The 17,386-nt window shown below is 38.0% G+C and overlaps 1 protein-coding gene and 1 long non-coding RNA gene across 15 annotated transcripts in view; one reads left to right on the forward strand and one right to left on the reverse strand.

Annotated features, from left to right (window-relative positions):
* Nucleotides 1-4,141: 4,141 nt before the first annotated feature.
* DTWD1 (DTW domain containing 1) lies at nucleotides 4,142-10,006 on the forward strand. 3 transcript variants are annotated; one of them, XM_042876018.1, is made up of 6 exons: nucleotides 4,142-4,341; nucleotides 4,441-4,572; nucleotides 5,436-5,722; nucleotides 6,464-6,607; nucleotides 7,175-7,448; nucleotides 8,574-10,006. In XM_042876018.1, exons 3-6 carry the CDS (start codon nucleotides 5,465-5,467, stop codon nucleotides 8,801-8,803), a joined length of 906 nt encoding a protein of 301 aa, XP_042731952.1. In that variant the 5' UTR covers nucleotides 4,142-4,341; nucleotides 4,441-4,572; nucleotides 5,436-5,464; the 3' UTR covers nucleotides 8,804-10,006. The 3 variants fall into 3 exon arrangements, with proteins under 3 accessions (XP_042731952.1, XP_042731951.1, XP_042731950.1); XM_042876017.1 differs by having other exon boundaries at nucleotides 4,441-5,722; XM_042876016.1 differs by lacking the exon at nucleotides 4,441-4,572.
* The window catches only part of LOC122182577, a 72,890-nt gene continuing 59,834 nt past the window's right edge, over nucleotides 4,331-17,386 (reverse strand). For 9 of the 12 annotated variants that reach the window (XR_006179872.1, XR_006179871.1, XR_006179868.1 and 6 more), the window contains 5 exons: nucleotides 12,032-12,250; nucleotides 6,468-7,316; nucleotides 5,069-5,182; nucleotides 4,876-4,976; nucleotides 4,331-4,799 (listed from right to left, as the gene is read on the reverse strand). This is a non-coding gene — a long non-coding RNA (uncharacterized LOC122182577). The remainder of the gene's footprint in view (nucleotides 4,800-4,875; nucleotides 4,977-5,068; nucleotides 5,183-6,467; nucleotides 7,317-12,031; nucleotides 12,251-17,386) is intronic. The other 3 variants (XR_006179866.1, XR_006179870.1, XR_006179865.1) reach the window with 3 other exon arrangements.

A 17,386-nucleotide genomic window follows, 5' to 3' on the forward strand; every position in this document is an offset into this window, starting at 1 on the left:
AAATGTAATTAACACAATAAAGCTCACCTCCACATTTCAACCCTTTGACTCCTCAGCAATGCGTTTGGCAACCTGGAAGTTATTAAGTTCACAGTTCAAAATAAAGGCTATTTCACATAATTGTGTAAGTAATATTTTCAGCTAGGAAAATTCATACTATGAACTTTGAGTGTGATTCAGATTAAGAGCAACCGTCTAAAACTGACGTTAGGTGACGTATATTAAAAAATACCCTTAGAGATATAAAGAAAAAATACTTCAGATATGGCTGTTTGTTTTGTTTAGTTTTTTTCCCCACCCAAAAATACACAAAGGTAAATGTAACCTAAGTTCTAACCAAGGAAAAGACTTGCAAATTTAGTCTTCCTCATCTAACCCACAAAGAGAACTAAAAATACATAATTACATAATATACCTTTGTTTTCCTCGTCTCACTTTCCCAAGTCAGAAGCTCTGAATCAATTTGCTCAGTAGGAATCTCTCTAAAAAAATTAGTAAATTTATCCAGATATAGAATCTGGATTGATGACTGTATGGACTAAAAGCTCTAATCAGACAAAGACTTTTAATTTATCCATAACTATGTCAAAATGCATGCATGCATAAAACAAGATGCTGCATCTTCCTACTGCACTACTGCATGGATTGGAAGACTTGACAATCACCATTTTTGTATTTCTACACCTCTCACCCTTACTTTATAACACCAAGGTCTGTGGAGAACACGTTTTCATAGACACTTTGTTAGGTCTGAAATAAAACGTTCCCATGTTCTAGCCAGAACTGGGACTTCAGCTTATTAGATTTTTTAAATTATAAAATTGACACTTCATACTTGCAAATGAGGAAAAGCTGTAAACACTTCTCTGGAACAATAGCTTTGTTTTAAATAGTACCTAGGAAACTTCAAACATGCACCGTTAACTTTACTTAAATTTCTGGAATTTTGCAAACTCTAAACCTACAAATTCTACATACATTTACATTCCTTTCTTTTTCTATTACTCTACAACGTTACCAAGAAGTGGGCAGAAATCACTAGTTCTGTACATCTTTTGAAGGCACTAGGATTTTTTTTCTCATTTTCTACTTTAAAAATGAGAAATGATTATTACTCTGTCCAGGGGCAATTAGCTGTTCTTCTAGAGACGCTGGTCCGCACTGTAATGAAAAGATTCTTGCAGCATGTTTCCTTAGTTCAATGAGGCATGTGTTCATTCTTTTCTCCAAATCTGAGAGTGAACTGACGGTCAGTGGAGCATGTTCATACAGCCTCTTAGAGACCGCGCTGAAGGAACAGTCTTTTCTTAAGTTATCCACCAAATAAGGCTCATCCAAACAGACATATCTCGGCCAGTCCTTCTGCAATCAGTACACATCAAAAAAATAATTATTGCTGAATACGAGACAAATGGAAAGATTAAATTTGGTAACCTGTGAAATTCATTCTGGATAAAGAGTTGCAATAGCAGTATAAGCACGTTTTACTTACACATTTTAAGAACGTCAGATCTTGGCAACATTGCTAACATAGACTGCAATTTCCTGCTGCTCCATGTGCCGCATTCAGAGATGATTATATCATCTCAAAAAGAAGGAAAAACAGACATAGGCCAAGGAGGCCCATTATAGCGTACGCAGAGCAATTAAAAGGACTATAACTTTTTAGTTAGAAAAAGAGATAACTCAGGGAAAAAAAGGGTTGTTATGTTTCTAAAGAGACAAATAAAATCATGTGCAGTTTAAGTTCTCTGAAAGGACAGTAATGTCTTCCATCTGTTGAGAACAGCCTTGGAAGCATAAGAAGAAACTGCTCCTTGCTCAGTGAAGAATTAAAACTAGTAGCTTAAACATTCGAACAACCTGTTGAAACCAATGGTAGTCATTTGAAGTAAGTCATCAAATTGGTTACTTCCCTGAAACAACTTTGCAAGCGTTAATATGGAACGATCAATTTGTTTTTAAAATCCCTAATACAGCTGAAAAACAAGGACATGTTCCACCATAATAGCTGGACAGAAAAACAAATTATTCTCTCCCTTCTCCCTGCCAAATCAAACGAAGAGCAAACCAGTAATACATACAAGCATTTCAGGATAGAAAAGGAAAAAACAAATAAAACCAAGTGAAAAACTAAAATATATTAATGTTTTGTTTTGATATTATTCAAAATTATAGTGTTTCCATCAAAAAATTATAATGCTTCCAATTTGATATCAGATTGTTTCTTCAAATAATTTGTCTTTAAGTAAAAACTAAATTCTTATAATGAAATGTTCCACTTCACAAAACATTTTTAAATATTTTTATTTCATTGTTTACATGAGATAAAAAGCTTTGGTTCAGTGCAGAGGAACTATTTTCCTCATAGCTCTGCAGTTAGAGGCTTTGAGTGAGTCAATACTTGCAGATTATGTAGGCAGGTCAAAAGAAATTTTCTGTTTCCTTCAAGAATAATGTAATTTCGAGGAATCATTGGTATTCACATTATATTAAATTATTTAACAAAATACAAAAGCGTATTGAAAGATTTCCCTTAACGTGCTTCCCAGTATAAGAAAAGAAAGCAACCTCATTAAAAAAAACAAAAGTAGCTAGCTGTTCACCCTGCCACACTCATAAGCACGTTTTGCCTTAGGGTTCAGCACTTTGTGTTATGTTAGTAATGCTGTGGTCTGATCAAATATTTTAAACAAAGCTTGGGTCAGTATCATCATTCAAGCATGCTTCCAACAATACAAAAGCACTGTACTGCAGACAAAAACTTTCTCCATGGTTTACCTTTCTGGAAAAAGGAAGTTAACAACAAGGCCACTCTTGATGAGCTGCCATTGCTGCAAACCTCTTAGTTTCCAATGCCTGAGGGTTTAGGAAATACAATCCATGTTCAAACTCAGTTCTCGATATTTACATGGCTTTGCTCACGATCCCACTTCTGCATGTTCACTCCATTGTACACATGGGTTATTAAAATAACAAGTAGTCAGACTCACCAAGTCTTGAGACCGCAGGAATTCTTCAAAAGTCAAAGGAGGCTTTTCCATTTTCAACTGACACAGTAAGAATTGTTCTCACCAGAATGCCCTAAAATCCATAAGACAACACGTCTGAGCATACATTTAAACTTTGGATTATTGAAATTTACAATTAAGGCAATCACTGTAGCTTATACACAGCTCATTCGTAGTCATTTCTAGAAAAAACAGAAGAATCACATTCCTAAATGTTGAGAAAGATGCTAAAGAAGACACAATCACAAAAGCAGAACTTCCCTTTTCCTCTAGACATATCCATGCAAAGTAGCAAGATATTTATATCACTTATGTACTTTTAAAATATATACGGGGAAAAGATGTGAAAGTTGCATCACCAAATAGGTGTGCTCTGCTTTTATGTTCCGATTTTGTTTATCAATTGGAAGCAACGTAAGGATTGTGAATGAGCAGAAATCTGACTGAAGTCAGTCGACTCGCACATCCCAGGTTGAGTGTAATTAAAAACTCAACTTACACTCTTACTTCCAAGCATGAACAAGATGTAAGAAATGTTAATTCGTGCCCTAGGGCTCCTGTAACTAAGACACCACAGACTGCCTTTGACTCAGCCAAGATAAATATTTCCTATACCAAAATTACTGCTTTCGCACAGGCAGTTCAGCTTAAAAATGAAACCAGTGACCACAGGACGTCACAGCAGGCAGTGCCCTCACTCAGCCCGAGCTGCATGGAGAACCTTGCAGTCCTGTGGAGAGAGATGAAAAACAACAGCAGCAGCAACAAAGAAATACCGTGACGAAATTCTCCAGCCCTCGGCGTGAGCCGTAAGCATGGCGGTACGTACACTGCGTGGAAAAAAAAAATAAAAATGGGCAGGAAACGCCGAAGAGCTGAGGAAGGACGGCCGCGCGCTGCAGGCCGCCGCGTGCCGTTGCTAAGGGCCCCTAGCAACCATTTCCCGCCAAACCGCGATGCCGCCACGTCCTTCCGGCCCCGCTCCCGCGGCGCGCAGCCCGCCCTTGGCGTTCCGGGTCGTTCCGGGGCCGCGGCGCGCGCTGGGAGTCGGCCCGGCGGGGCAGGGAGCGGCGGCAGCTGCGCGACTCGCGGTGAAGGCGCGGCGGGGCCGGGGGCCGGGCGGGCGGCGGGAGCCGGCGGCTGTGCGGAGGCCTTGGCCGTCGCGGAAGTTGTGCCCGCTGTCCTGCGGCGCTGGCCGGGTTCGGCCTTTCGCTGCCAGCTCCCGAAAAGCAGAGCGCAGCAAGGAACCTGTCCGCGCCTTGGGATTTGGCTGTTCAGTGGGTTTTCCTGACCTTTAAAATGCTAAAGCTTGTCGCTGCGGGAGGGAGAGGTATCGAAGCACGCACAAATATTTAATTTATCCGGGATTTATTTTACATTCCTAGTGTAAAGCTTGCTGAGCGTTTTATCTTTGTTGTTTTCCAATTAGATGACGCTCGGTTTTATCTAAACAGTTCCCTTCGGACCACATCTGGGGAATTGCTGTTGGTTTGCTGTCGTTAAGCGGGCCGTTGGGTTACATCGCTTCTCCAGTGCGATCCCCGACACGAAAGACATCTCGGTCAGCCAGAAGTAAACACGGGGATTACTGCTCTCCTGTGAAGTGGGGCAGCTCGCAGCTCCTGCAGGCGGCTCCTCCCGCACGGGCTGAATTGCGGCGGGACTGACCCGGGCAGGCAGCGTCCCGGGAGCTGCGGCACAGCTGTAGTGATCCCGGCTGGGCAGGCAGAGCTACTGAAAGCAGAGAGAAAGCTCTGCACCGGCTGCAGAGTCTGTCGTGAAGAAAGCCTGCAAAAAGGCCGTTCCGTCAGTGTTACTGAACAAACGTTCACCTGCAGGATGAGTTTAGACTGTCAGTGCTTACTAGTTACTATATGGAGTGCCACAGCCCTATTTTAGCTCTTCTGAAGCGTTAATCTAGCCTCAAGCTTTGTTCCAGGAGGATTTCCTTTCTCTCACAAAGCTCTGTCAACAAGAATTTCATTTAGTTTGTTTGCCTGCCTATGCACAATACATTGCAGCACAAAGATTGAAATTTAGTTACAGTTGGATCTTACAGCTTTCTGTCTGTAGACGTTTAATTCCTTACTAGTAGCCATGCTGAAAACTGATGGGACTGCTCCTGCAGGTCTCTTGTATCTGCTGTTACCTTGTAGACACAGATCCTGCCCCTAGGAAAAAAAAAAAAAAAGCCATAAGGCTGAGTTATCTGGGTAAAAGGATGAGCATATGTGCATTAAGAATAGACATCTCAAGTTCTGTCTGGTTCCTGAAATCTGTTTGGAGTTCTTGGTACTACTATAACTGGGTCAGATGATTGTGCTATTTTTTGTTATAGGAAGTACATTTGTTGATAGGATCATATGTAGGATCATATAGAATAATCTCTTTATAATTATACTATGATGGATCTTTGTTTTGCAGGTAAATCACATTGTCTCTTTCAGCTAACCATGTCTTTAAATTCATCTACAATTCTAAATGAAGAAAACTCTCAAGGGCCAAAAAGAAGTCTAGAACAGCAGACTCCATCACCATTTCAAGATAACCCACTTCAAAAATTACAGTTAGCGTCACAGGAAGTACTTGAAAAGGCAAAAAAAAGTGGGAGATCAAAATGCCCACGATGCAGTAGCTCAAGGATGTTTTATTGTTACACATGCTTTCTTCCTGTTGAAACTGTCCCTATCACAGAAATCCCAATGGTGAAGGTTAATATTTCTTATGAATCTTTTATAATATTCTTGTGTCTTTTAGTTTCTAGGGACATAAAAAAGATGGTCTATGATCATTTCTTTTCTAATTCTACTGTTCTTTACGAACAGTAATTTTTAACACAAATGATAATGAATGAATAAATTCCATTTAGATAAAATTATTGTTCTTATTTGAGAAATTACATGCACAGGCACTGACAGTGTGCCACTCTTCACATAAATGTTTATGTGCCTAATTGTTGGGAAGATAAGCAGAAGTCACTCATAAGTGTGAGTTTTCTTCGTTTTTAAAAGTTTATTTACTTTCATTCAGCTTGTAAGAATTCTGGCCTGTACAAAATGTACTGTGAATAAGGTATGATTTGTCCATAACCAAGGGTGAATATGTAATACAGATGAGTATTCATGTTTTAAAACCATTATATTGCTTAATTTAAGCCCATATCATATCTATCATTTGATGCTATTTCTAGAGCTCTGTTAAGCACACTAGTGCTACAGCATTCCAAATTGCATTCATTGCATTCTTAGGTATTTACATGAAGTCAGAGAATGTGACAGGTGCTTCTTGTCACTTGGATCTGGTTTAGTTCTAAACATGAAAAAAAATAATTGTAAACTATTTGAAAGAAAAATGTCTTAATTACACGCGCATAAGGATTTATCCTGAATTTTGTATAAGCTTTTTGTATATTTCTATGTTTTTATATGATTTTTTTTTTATTATTGCTTTAGTTACCTTTGAAGATTGACATTATTAAGCACCCAAATGAAACTGATGGCAAGAGCACTGCTGTGCACGCTAAGCTCCTGGCACCTGATGATGTTACAATTTACAAGTACCCTTGCATTCCTGAATACAAAGAAAAAAGACATGAAGTAAGAAATTCCATGTAAATAACAGGGCTTCGCGCTGGGAAAAAAACAGAGCTATCTTCCATGCTTCCCCTCCTGAAGCTGATACCACTCCTCTGGGAGAGAGAGTGGGAAGCACTATTCTGTTAATCCGGTCCATTCCATCTTGAACATCTCAAAGCACGGGCCTACAAACGTATAACGATTACGGTCTGTCCTACAAAGCTTGAAGATATTGCAGCACCATCTAAGCACCTTGAATTTTCTGTTTCCAGCACTTTAGGTGGTAGATAATGTGATACCGTGTACCATAAGAAGTGTTATATCCAAAAATACTCAGATGGGTATTCTGCTCATCCTAGTCAGCATCTGCCAGATTTAAACATCCTTGAAATATCTTTATTCATTATTTTAATGCAATCCTTTAGCCTATTAGAAAAATACATCAATAAAATATTAATATTTAAAGAGAAACTCTCCCTCTCTACTGACTTAAATGCTTGTGGGCGGGGAAGTTTCTATTCCTTAACTAAATAATTCCTACTGTTTCATTAGCATATTGCTCAGATCTCATTTATTTTCTTCATTTAGGTGGCACTTATCTTTCCCGGCCCCGATTCGGTTTCAGTAAAAGACATTGCTTTCCATCTCCAAAAATACTCCAGGAAAGGTGTTGGTGACACTGACGATGACTGTTCCAAAGAGCCGTTTCCTAAGAAAGCAAGAGTAGAACCTACAGAAGAGAAAGATACAAATGAATGCATCTCAAACAACATGAATGAAAGCACTAAACTGAAGAAAATAATATTTATTGACAGTACCTGGAATCAAACTAATAAAATAATAACTGATGAAAGACTTCAAGGTAAAAAGAAAAACGTTGTTATTGCTACAGAAAAGGTTAAGTGAAATAGCTGTATATAAAATCATAAAAATTCCCTATATCCTCTTTCGCTGATAAATCTCTTGTCCTTTTCATCTCTCTTCTTCCCTCAAAATCAAAGGTGTAGAGCGCAATGCAAATAAGTGGAAATTCTGTCACACGTTTCCACATTCTTTTTAAAATAATGTAAGTTGATTTGTTATTCAGGGGTCTACAGTAGAGACAAGGTAAATCCAAGGTATGTGAATCCTTTCTGCCTCAACTTCAAAGAGGATAAAGGGCCTGGAGCTCCACCCATATGAGGAAAGGCTGAGAAACCTGCATCTGTTCAGGGTACAGAAGACTGAGGGGATCTGATCAATGTTTATAAATATTGAAAGCGTGGGAGTCAATTGGAGGAGGCCAGACTCTTTTCAGTGGTGTGTAGTGATAAGGCAAGGAACAATGGCCAAAAACTGGAAGACAGGAAATTCCACACAAATATGCAGAATAACTTTACAGTTTGGGTGACAGCGCACTAAAACAGACTGCCCAGAAAGATGGTGGAGTTTCCTTCTATGGAGATATTCAGGACCCATTTGGACACCAACCGGTGTGACATACTGTAGGGAACCTCCTGTAGGAGGGGGTGGGACTCAAAGATCTCTTCAGGTTCCTTCCAACCTCTGCCATTCTGCAAACCCAACTCTGAAAGTTACTCATAAAATTTGTGAATACAGAAGATTAGGGGAGGGGTGGAATTCCTGCCTCAAACAGCATTTTCAAGCTGCTACTACGACTTCTTCAGAAAATTAACAATATAGTTATAATAACAGCAGGCACAGTACTAAGACAATAGAATTACTAACTACCATAGGCACAAGCCATAATTACTTATTACTTCAAATTTTCTGCTCTGGAGCTTCTTGACTTGTTCCATCAAATTTCAAAGTGAACCACAAAGAAAACATTGTTGCCATTTTGCAGCTGAAGATGGAGGAGAGAAATTATTTGCATGCAGGCATATAGCAAGCTAGCAGCAAAGCCAAAACCAGAGCAACTGAAGGCTTGTTTGGCATCCTAACCCCCAATCTTCTCTAATCCATGTCAATTTTCTGTTCTTGACAGGGTTACTACAAATTGAATTGAAAACAAGGAAAACTTGCTTTTGGCGTCATCAGAAAGGAAAGCCAGATACGTACCTTTCCACAATAGAAGCAATTTATTATTTCTTTGTGGATTATCACCAGGAGATTTTGAAAGAGAACTACAAAGGACAATATGATAATCTGCTTTTTTTCTTTTCATTTATGTACACATTGATTAAAAATGCCAAGTGTGGCACAGGAAAAGAATAAACTGTCTGTCCACAAGTAACAACCTATAGGTAACAACCTCTTATTTTGTTTCTTTTGTAATGGTGATCTACTGGATAAATGTAATTTTACCTGACTGAAATCTGGAAACAGGTTGTACTCTTAGTCATGGCTAAGGGTTTTCCTCTAAAAGTAACCTTATGTGTGCAGAACTACTCAGATGAGCAGTCTGATTTAAATTATTTGAATAGAATTAACAGTTTACTGAATACTGTACTGTAGTGTTTGAACCTGATCTGCTAATCACAGGGAATTTCTTCAGGTGGGGATTGGAGAAGCTGGCCTTTGTCCCATATGGATCTAACTCTAAAAAAGGATTTTGCATGCTAGCTTCTTTTGTTATTTATGTTTTGGATGTTTCATATGTTTTATCTAGTCAGATTGATTTCAGTTACATGACTTCAAAAAGGTCCTGAAGTTATTAGGACAGTATTTAATAGAGGACTGGGGACAAATGAAAAGCCACATTGAGTAAATGGAGTATAAATTACATGCTTGATGATTGACTCCAAGAATTGTCCTTGTAATCGAAAAGCGATCTCTTTAAATATCATTGTACAGTGCATGATTTCTATAGTACCATTCATGTACTGTTGTATTAAAATTATTCTCAATTTCCTGGATAATAGTAGACTCCTTCAAACAGAATTCAAGTGTTTGTATAAGTTAGTTCATTATTATTTTGGAGAACACTAACTTCTATCATTATAGGATATCATGGTAAAATTTTGTAGATGCCGTCTTCTTATATTCTAAGTAGCAGAAAGGACTCATTGCACACTTGGAGTTACCTGAAACCGTAGGTCTTTTTTCAGGACCTAAGCTAAATATACAGAGACAAGAAATATGAGAGATTGTGGTTCTGATCTCAGCGTTCCTGACAGGACTTCCTTAAGTTAAGCAGAGTGTGAATCCACTGTGTTATTTCTTTTGCAACACTGTGCAAATTTGCACGGCATAAATAAGACTATCTTTTCTGATTTAATTTTTCCTGATATGCATAGGACTGCTGGCAGAGCCATCATGTGTGAGTGTAATTGTATGTGCCTTTGCCAAGTGCTAGCAATAAAGGTAGTGCTGGCAGAGGTACCGGATGTATTATTTTATGAGCAAAATTGTACAAATATGTATATTTTTAATCATTCTAGGTTGTTCTGACAAATAAAATTATGTTGGTAAAAAGTATAGCCTTAAGATATTGACATATATTTGATTACAGATAGAATATAAGTTGGATGCATATTTCTGAATATTTTCATAAGCCTTACTGGCAAAAAACTAAACCTTGTGAAAGTGACACAGATTGAAGAACTATAATAGATCATTTTTTAACAGAGGTTCCAAAGTTTGTTGTATATTTTACTCTAGAAATCTGACTAAATTATCATCTGTACCATACTCTCCAGAAGAGTGCCCTAATATCCCAGTAAGCATAGAAACACTACATTGAAAAAAACTTAATGCAATTTTTAATTTATTTTTTTTTTTTTACTATTGCACAGGAATCCATGCAGAATCAAACAACTGATTTGCTGTATATGTATATAGATATTTAACGCATCAAGATATTCATGAAATCCAAGTAAATATTGCTTTAAACAAGCTACAGCTATACTCCCTGCAGGTTGTAATTCAGATTTGTAATCTCATCTGCATAAGTGAATGCACATAAAACCCCATCTCAATTGACAACCAAAGCGTATCTCCGTTTGCAAGAAGAAATGCCAGTTAAGTTATGTGAGTGCACATGAAGTGTGCGAATTACAACAGCACTGCAAGAAGCATAGGTTTGAAGTCAGAATAAGAAAAAGCATTTTTAAACGTGCGTATGTGTATGTATGAGTATATGTATATACACACATACATGGCAAAGCTGTAAATGACGTTGTGAGCTCGTGTGTACCAAGCAGTTAGAAAAATCAGTCACGTCTCAGTGCTACTGAAGCAACGCATTTCTTATTCATTTTACCGCTACTGAGAGGTTATTGGGGCTTTTTACAATGATTAATGCTATCTCTTTTGGTTTGAATTTTGATAGTTTATTGACGCCTTCATCTGTTTTTATTTTATGAAGATTGCTGTAATATTTTTTAAATCATTGAAGTGATTTTAAATCACACAAATTTGAGATGGAAACTTTCATTCACTTCAAGCAAACAGAAATAAAATGAACCCGCTGACCTAGTGTTTTACAAGAACCAGAGAGAAAAAACTTGGGGGGAGGGGAAGGTACTTGCAAGACACATTTCCCCGAAAACATGTTTTTTTATTTAAGAAGTAGAGGTCAGATAAAAGCTTATACAAGCTGCTCTGGTACTTTCAGAAAATAGTTTCATAAGGTTAAAAATGGCTTCCAAATTTAAGTTTTCTGTACCTCACTTTATTTGAGCAATGGGAATTAAAATTAATTTACTTTTGAAATAGATTCTTAATTCCCAAGTGAAAACAATGTGCAGAAAGATTTTAAGTCTGGAATCCGCATCCAGGAATTGGTTCAAGTTCTTTTTCATCTACTGTGACTCTTGCATTACACTGAGGTTCTTCTCACACCAAGTGATACAAGCACATCTAATATCCATAATTAATATATTGATATTCCTGTGAAAACCTTCTATAAGGACAGAGAAAGGAGGTTGTTATCACTCCTGCTCCAAGTCTGTTCTGAGCACCAGATGTACTTCCCCATCTTCTGCTCTCCCCTCTACAAAAAGATTTTAATCCTCTATTTAATTTCAGAACTGGTATAAGCCAAACCGTCTAGGTCATCAACCTCACACTGAAAATGTCTTGATACCTCCTGATACATTTTTTCAACTTTAAGATTAATGAGTAGTTTTTTTCCACCAAATGAAAGCAATCAAGTGGTTAATCCTTTCAAGTGCAATTAGCAGCACTGACCTCCCTGTTCTTTAAAATGAAGGTCACTGGGAGGTAAAGGCCAGTTCTGGGCCTTTCCTTTCATATCAGAATACCCCTTCACTAACTATCTCTTCTCTTTCCAAAAACATCAGAGAGCAAGGGGGAAAAACAGGCTTCTTCTTCCATTAGTAGTAACTTAAACAGCCATAAGTTAAAGGGGGAGGAAAAGGAAGAGCATCTCTATCTATCTCCTTTCACAACAGAAGACATCTGGCCTCCAGTGGGGAGGCCCCAGATAACAAAGAACCTGTCATTACAAACCTCTGAGATGTGTTCAGAAAGCCATTTTACCTGCAGTCTGGCTCATTCATTTCCTGCCACTGAAGCCATCTGCTTTTGCTTATTGTGGGTATTATTGTTCTTTGTTTGGCCAGGAGCGTGAAGTGGCTTCACTTTAGCATGCCTGTATGCTTGGTCAGAGGAAAGATTTAATCCTTTTCTCAAAACGAGTAAGAAGGAGCTGCAAAAAAACAGTTCCTTTCCTGGAAGGTAGCACGAAGTCATCCAAGCCTAGGTTGAATAAAAGGTCATGTCAGTGCATGGGGTAAAGATATATTGAGATTGAAAAGAGATGACAACTTTGAGTTTACAGCAGAAATGTTCCAAAGTACTTGTAATCCTACCTGATTTAAGCTCTTTGCCACTGCTTCTGGCAATTTTTTTTTCACCTCAAGTCTCTCTGCTTTTAAGTTTCACTTAGGCGCCTGCAGATGCATCATAATCCATTTGTACTTTCCTTTTACACTGAGTTTCAGTATTTACACTCTGTTTTTTATCTCAATGGTTTACTTTAAAAATCATGTCTCTTAGCAAATGAAGAACCTAGCATTTTATATATGAAAATCCAGTCCACCTATCTCTATGGTAAGTTTTCCATTACTCTCAGGTACCACTGACTTCTGTGTCTGAAAGGGCTGTGTGCCAGCAGAGGTTGTCCAGATTGTTTTGCAGTAAAATGGTGAATGGGGCAATGTAAAAATAGGAAAGCTTACCTGCTAGAATGAAAAGACTACATGCCATTAAGATGCTAATCTATTGATACTAAAATAGAGGGTTGCCATTAAGGTACTGAATGACTGTCAACATAACCTCTACATGGCTATCCCCTGTTTTAAAAGGCAGTATTTCAGTTTAATCCCAATAGTTAAAAACGAACACGGATTTTGGTTCATGACACTTCGCAATACCCACATTCAAAGTGTTTATTGTGAAGAAAATACGGCCTTCTTCCTGCTCCCTTGTTGTGAAGGCTCACATATTACTGCCATGGTTAATGGCTTCTGAAGGCAAGACAGACGCAGTAGAATTTTCAAAATTATGTAACACAAACTTTAAAAACACCCATTACTGTGTGGTGTCTTCACCACTACCTGCCAGAGGAAAAAATGAAATATTCCCTAAGCCTCACAGCAAGAGGTACAAACCTGGTTCTCCAGTGCAAAGCAACTTTGTATTTTCACCTCACTGAAAATGGACATTTGTCTAACTGTGCAGCATCTTTTTCGCAGAATACTACTCTGAGTTGCAGCAAAAATTTGATCAAGCTAAAACTACAGACTTCATATCAAACGTTGTTGCTATTGCTAAATAAAAATACTGTATTTCAAAAACATAAAAAGTACTTTAAGCTTCATTTTTGTGACTAAATTGTTTGCCAAACACAGCATGAATTCTGGCTGACCTGAAGCTCTGTTTTCCAGTGATCGCATTGCAACTGAAACATTCTATCTAGCTTTTTCTGTTTACAGGCTTTCAGACAAAAGCAATGCTGCAGTCTGTTATTATTATTATTTACAGCAGACAAGCAAGCTTCAATTTTCAGAAACTTCATGTAAAGCACCTCAGTCTACGTATTCAAACAGAAGTATTGCGATACTTCCTCTTGATCTTATAAAAGTCTATTTACAGTTATTGGCTTCAGTTAGTATATCTATGTCAGCTAAGAGCACAAAAATGCTTGCATTCTTTTCAGTCAAAATTGTGTTGGCACAAAACCATAGAATAGAAATCTTTGTATTGCCAAAAGCTTCTTCTTTTCCTTGAATATGGCTTATTCTATCTGGGGAACTGATCCAAACTTAATGACTGGAGCAGCTGCCAGGGTATTTGACAATAAAACTATATTGCTGAATTCTTAAATGCACAATGTCTAATACAGGCACAGCCTAACAGTGACTTTGCTCATTATAGAAAGAGAACACACTGAAAAAATATATTAGAGTAAGAAACAAGATCATCTTGAATCTTTTCAAGACCACAAAAGCTTAACACAGTACATTCAAGAAAGGAAGATAACACACAATACTATAAACTCCTCGATCTATGGATGGTCCTATGGAAATTGATAGGCTTTCTTTTCCTAGGACCCTGCAGTATTCTGTTTTCTCTACATAAAGAATGGACATTCGCAGTTAAACTTGTGCTGATGTATATTCATCTTGCGTGTCAGGTGTCAATTCAGAAAAGACATTTCTTGTTTATCATTCTACGGGTTGGCACTTCTCTTGTGAGCAAGAAACACCCTGTAACTAATGCTGGATACGTTCTGCCACTGCTTTCTAGCACCTTTTTCCCTTTCCAGAGTTGTAGTACTGGTGTGATAGCAGTAATAGAACTGGGATCTGCCAGTGCTGCTGAGCTCGCTGGGCCACTTGCACCAGTGAACAAGACAAATATGCATCTGAGACAAAAGTAAGTACAATAAAATGTATCACCTATGAAAGAAAAGCCAATGTTTCAAGTTATCAAGACAATGCTGAAGTACATAAATCAAGCATACAATAAATTATAGCAGTTTGTTGTTTCATCTAAATAAAAAAAATTAGGTCCGTGTGTTGATATTGAAATCTGGAATCGCATCATGGCAGTTACATATGCTAACATTAATATTTTTTGTACCTTCTCTATGTAAGATATAAAAATAAATACTCTAAAGAGGCAGTCTAACACAAGGCCCTTGTGAGACTAAATAGAGCACATGCGGAATCTGAGGATGACATCCATTACGTTATAACACATAGTTTATTTCAATACTCCCTTTTGCTCCAAATCTACAATCTCTATTTTGCTTAGTTCCCTGACTGCACATGAGAAAGACTGAATTCACACACGATCCATTGTCGGTCCAGAAATCAACACTTTCAGTAATCCAGGAGATTCCACAGCTTGAGTTCAAACGGTAGCACAGAGCTCTAAAATTTGTTAGTAATTCCTAAAACTTATAGCCACAATTCTCGTGTTTAGCTAGTATATTTCTATGTTAACTCTACTAATAAAGAAATGGGGCTTAGTTTGAAGGTACAACAGTGCCAATAATAGCAACTAGATTACCCTTATTCTCATGCTCATTGAATCCATCAAAAACTCTTACTGGGTTTTTGAAAACTGGCATTTGCAAAAGCAGCAGTGATCCTCTGCCAAACATACTTGCCCATGCACCTCCCAATTCCTTTTATTAATGTAGGGAACCTGCTTTGGCAGGGGGGTTGGACTCGATGATCTCTGGAGGTCCCTTCCAACCCCTACAATTCTGTGATTCTGTGATTTTTTAAGTAGTTCTACACATTTGCCCAGTAAAGTCAAGCTGCCTGGTCTGTAGTTCTGTTCATTCTCCTAGAGTCCATATTAAATCAACATCACGTTCTAGTTCCCGTTCCTCTAAACCTTTTCAACCACCAGATCACGCCACCAGTGACAGATCAGCAGTTTCACATTTGAGTACAGGTAGAATATCCAGACAAATAACATCCAGCCCTAGCATCTCATTGCGTCTTCATTTAATTAATCTGATGTACAGCTTATAAAAACCTACAAGTGTAGAAGCATATTTGTGTACCAGCAAAGAGAGAATTAAACGCTATTAAAAGTACATCTTGAACAACCCCTATCAGATATTCTTACAATAGGGAGGGAGAGAAAAGAAAGGGCTGAAATATTTTTAAAACTTTCTTTACCTTATCCTCATCCTTATTTCTCTACCTTATCCTTATCTTTTAATAATTATCTCAGAAGTTACTTGAGGAAATTGTTCAATGCAGAAGCCCTACATAGATGGACACCATCTGACATGTATACTACATAGAGCACAAAAAGCATTTAGAGCTGAAGGCAAAAAGAGTTTAAATCTACAGCAAAATAAGGGTTGTTTTGAATAGCTAAGTTATGGTTCAGTCAATATCTGAAGGAGCCGCTCTACCTTTGAAGACAAAGGGAACATAGGAAGAGTAATTTCTTAATTTACTCATCTGCTCAAGTAAGTGTCCTTATTTTACTGCACCAGTAACAACAGGGAAAAAACAACTCTGAAAAACGTATTGACATTTTCACTCAGCTTTTTGTGTTTTATGGAACAGTTACATTCTTCTTCTTCAGTAAGGGTTTTTATCTCATCAGCAGTGGCATATTTGACCTTGTCTGTCCAAAGGCCCACCTAAACCATTACACAAAAGCAGCCGCTCATTTCCCCAGAAGCAGCACAGAGCACTCCAGTAACATATTCCACTGACATAGCAACTACAGAAAAACAACACAACTCAGATGAGAGAGGGCACATCAGCAAACTAAATTGCAATTTAATTCAAAACTTAAAATGCATACTGCATCCATGTTAGCTGTTGTTTTTGTTTTGTTTTTGCTTGCTGCTTGTTTATTGTTATTTGCTGGCTTTATTTTAAGACAACTGAAAAAGTTACAGATACTGGCTTCAATCAGTTTCTCCGTAGAGCCACATTTCAATCATTACCTCCACACATGGCTGGCTGTGGCTCCCAGGAGCCTGGCAATTAGAGAGAGCAAGGATATTCTTGCCACACCATTTTTATACCTTCTGCAAGAGCCCTCCAAGTGACTGAGAAGCATAAGCCAAAGGAATTTAGTGTACCAGTACGCAGAGAACAGCCTTCAGTTACCAGACAACCATAGGTCTGCTTTGAGAAACTGGGGTCTGATAAAAGCGATCTTAAACACTAACGTCTGCTTTCCCTGGTGCTTCTAAGAGATTCTAAAATGCAGGCAAATACAACAGCAAACTTGAAGCGTTGGATACAATTACACAAGCAGATTAGCTTCATTTATAGCAGTGAAGCTACACCTATTTTAGAAAACTTGATGAAACATAGATGCATCATCTTGCCTTTCCAAACTGGGTTTATAGGATGGACAGTGAGTCAAAAAACTTAAAATTGCTGAAAAAAATGACTTTGAACTCTTGTATTTATTGTCTCAGAGATACCACAGTACTAAGTTTTACTATATTTAGCTTATAAATCCTCTTTTGTGAACTATCATCTCTGATTTTGCTTGGACTAAAAGCATTTGAGTTTCAATCTCACCCTCTAAGCTGGGTTCAGTGAAGAAGAGCAGCCCTAAAACAATTAAAGTAGTGAAGAGTTTTTACATGAAATAAATATGGCTTGCACAAGGGGACTCGAAGGTGCTGCTGCCTATATGGCCTCTGGAACCTGTGGTTTAGTAGTCAGCAGCCTCAGAGCCATTTTGTCTCTCTCTGGAGATGCATGTGATCTATACCATCAGGAAGAAAGGGCCTTCTTTACTTGTGCATCATGGAATATATTTAGAGAGATCACGCATCTTCACAAACTCAGGATTTATGCAGCAAAATAAATAAGTGAAATCCAAAACCAACAA

Source organism: Lagopus leucura, unplaced genomic scaffold (genome assembly GCF_019238085.1).
Source record: "Lagopus leucura isolate 7727_CA_CO unplaced genomic scaffold, USGS_WTPT01 Super-Scaffold_100015, whole genome shotgun sequence".
NCBI classification, from domain to species: domain Eukaryota; kingdom Metazoa; phylum Chordata; class Aves; order Galliformes; family Phasianidae; genus Lagopus; species Lagopus leucura.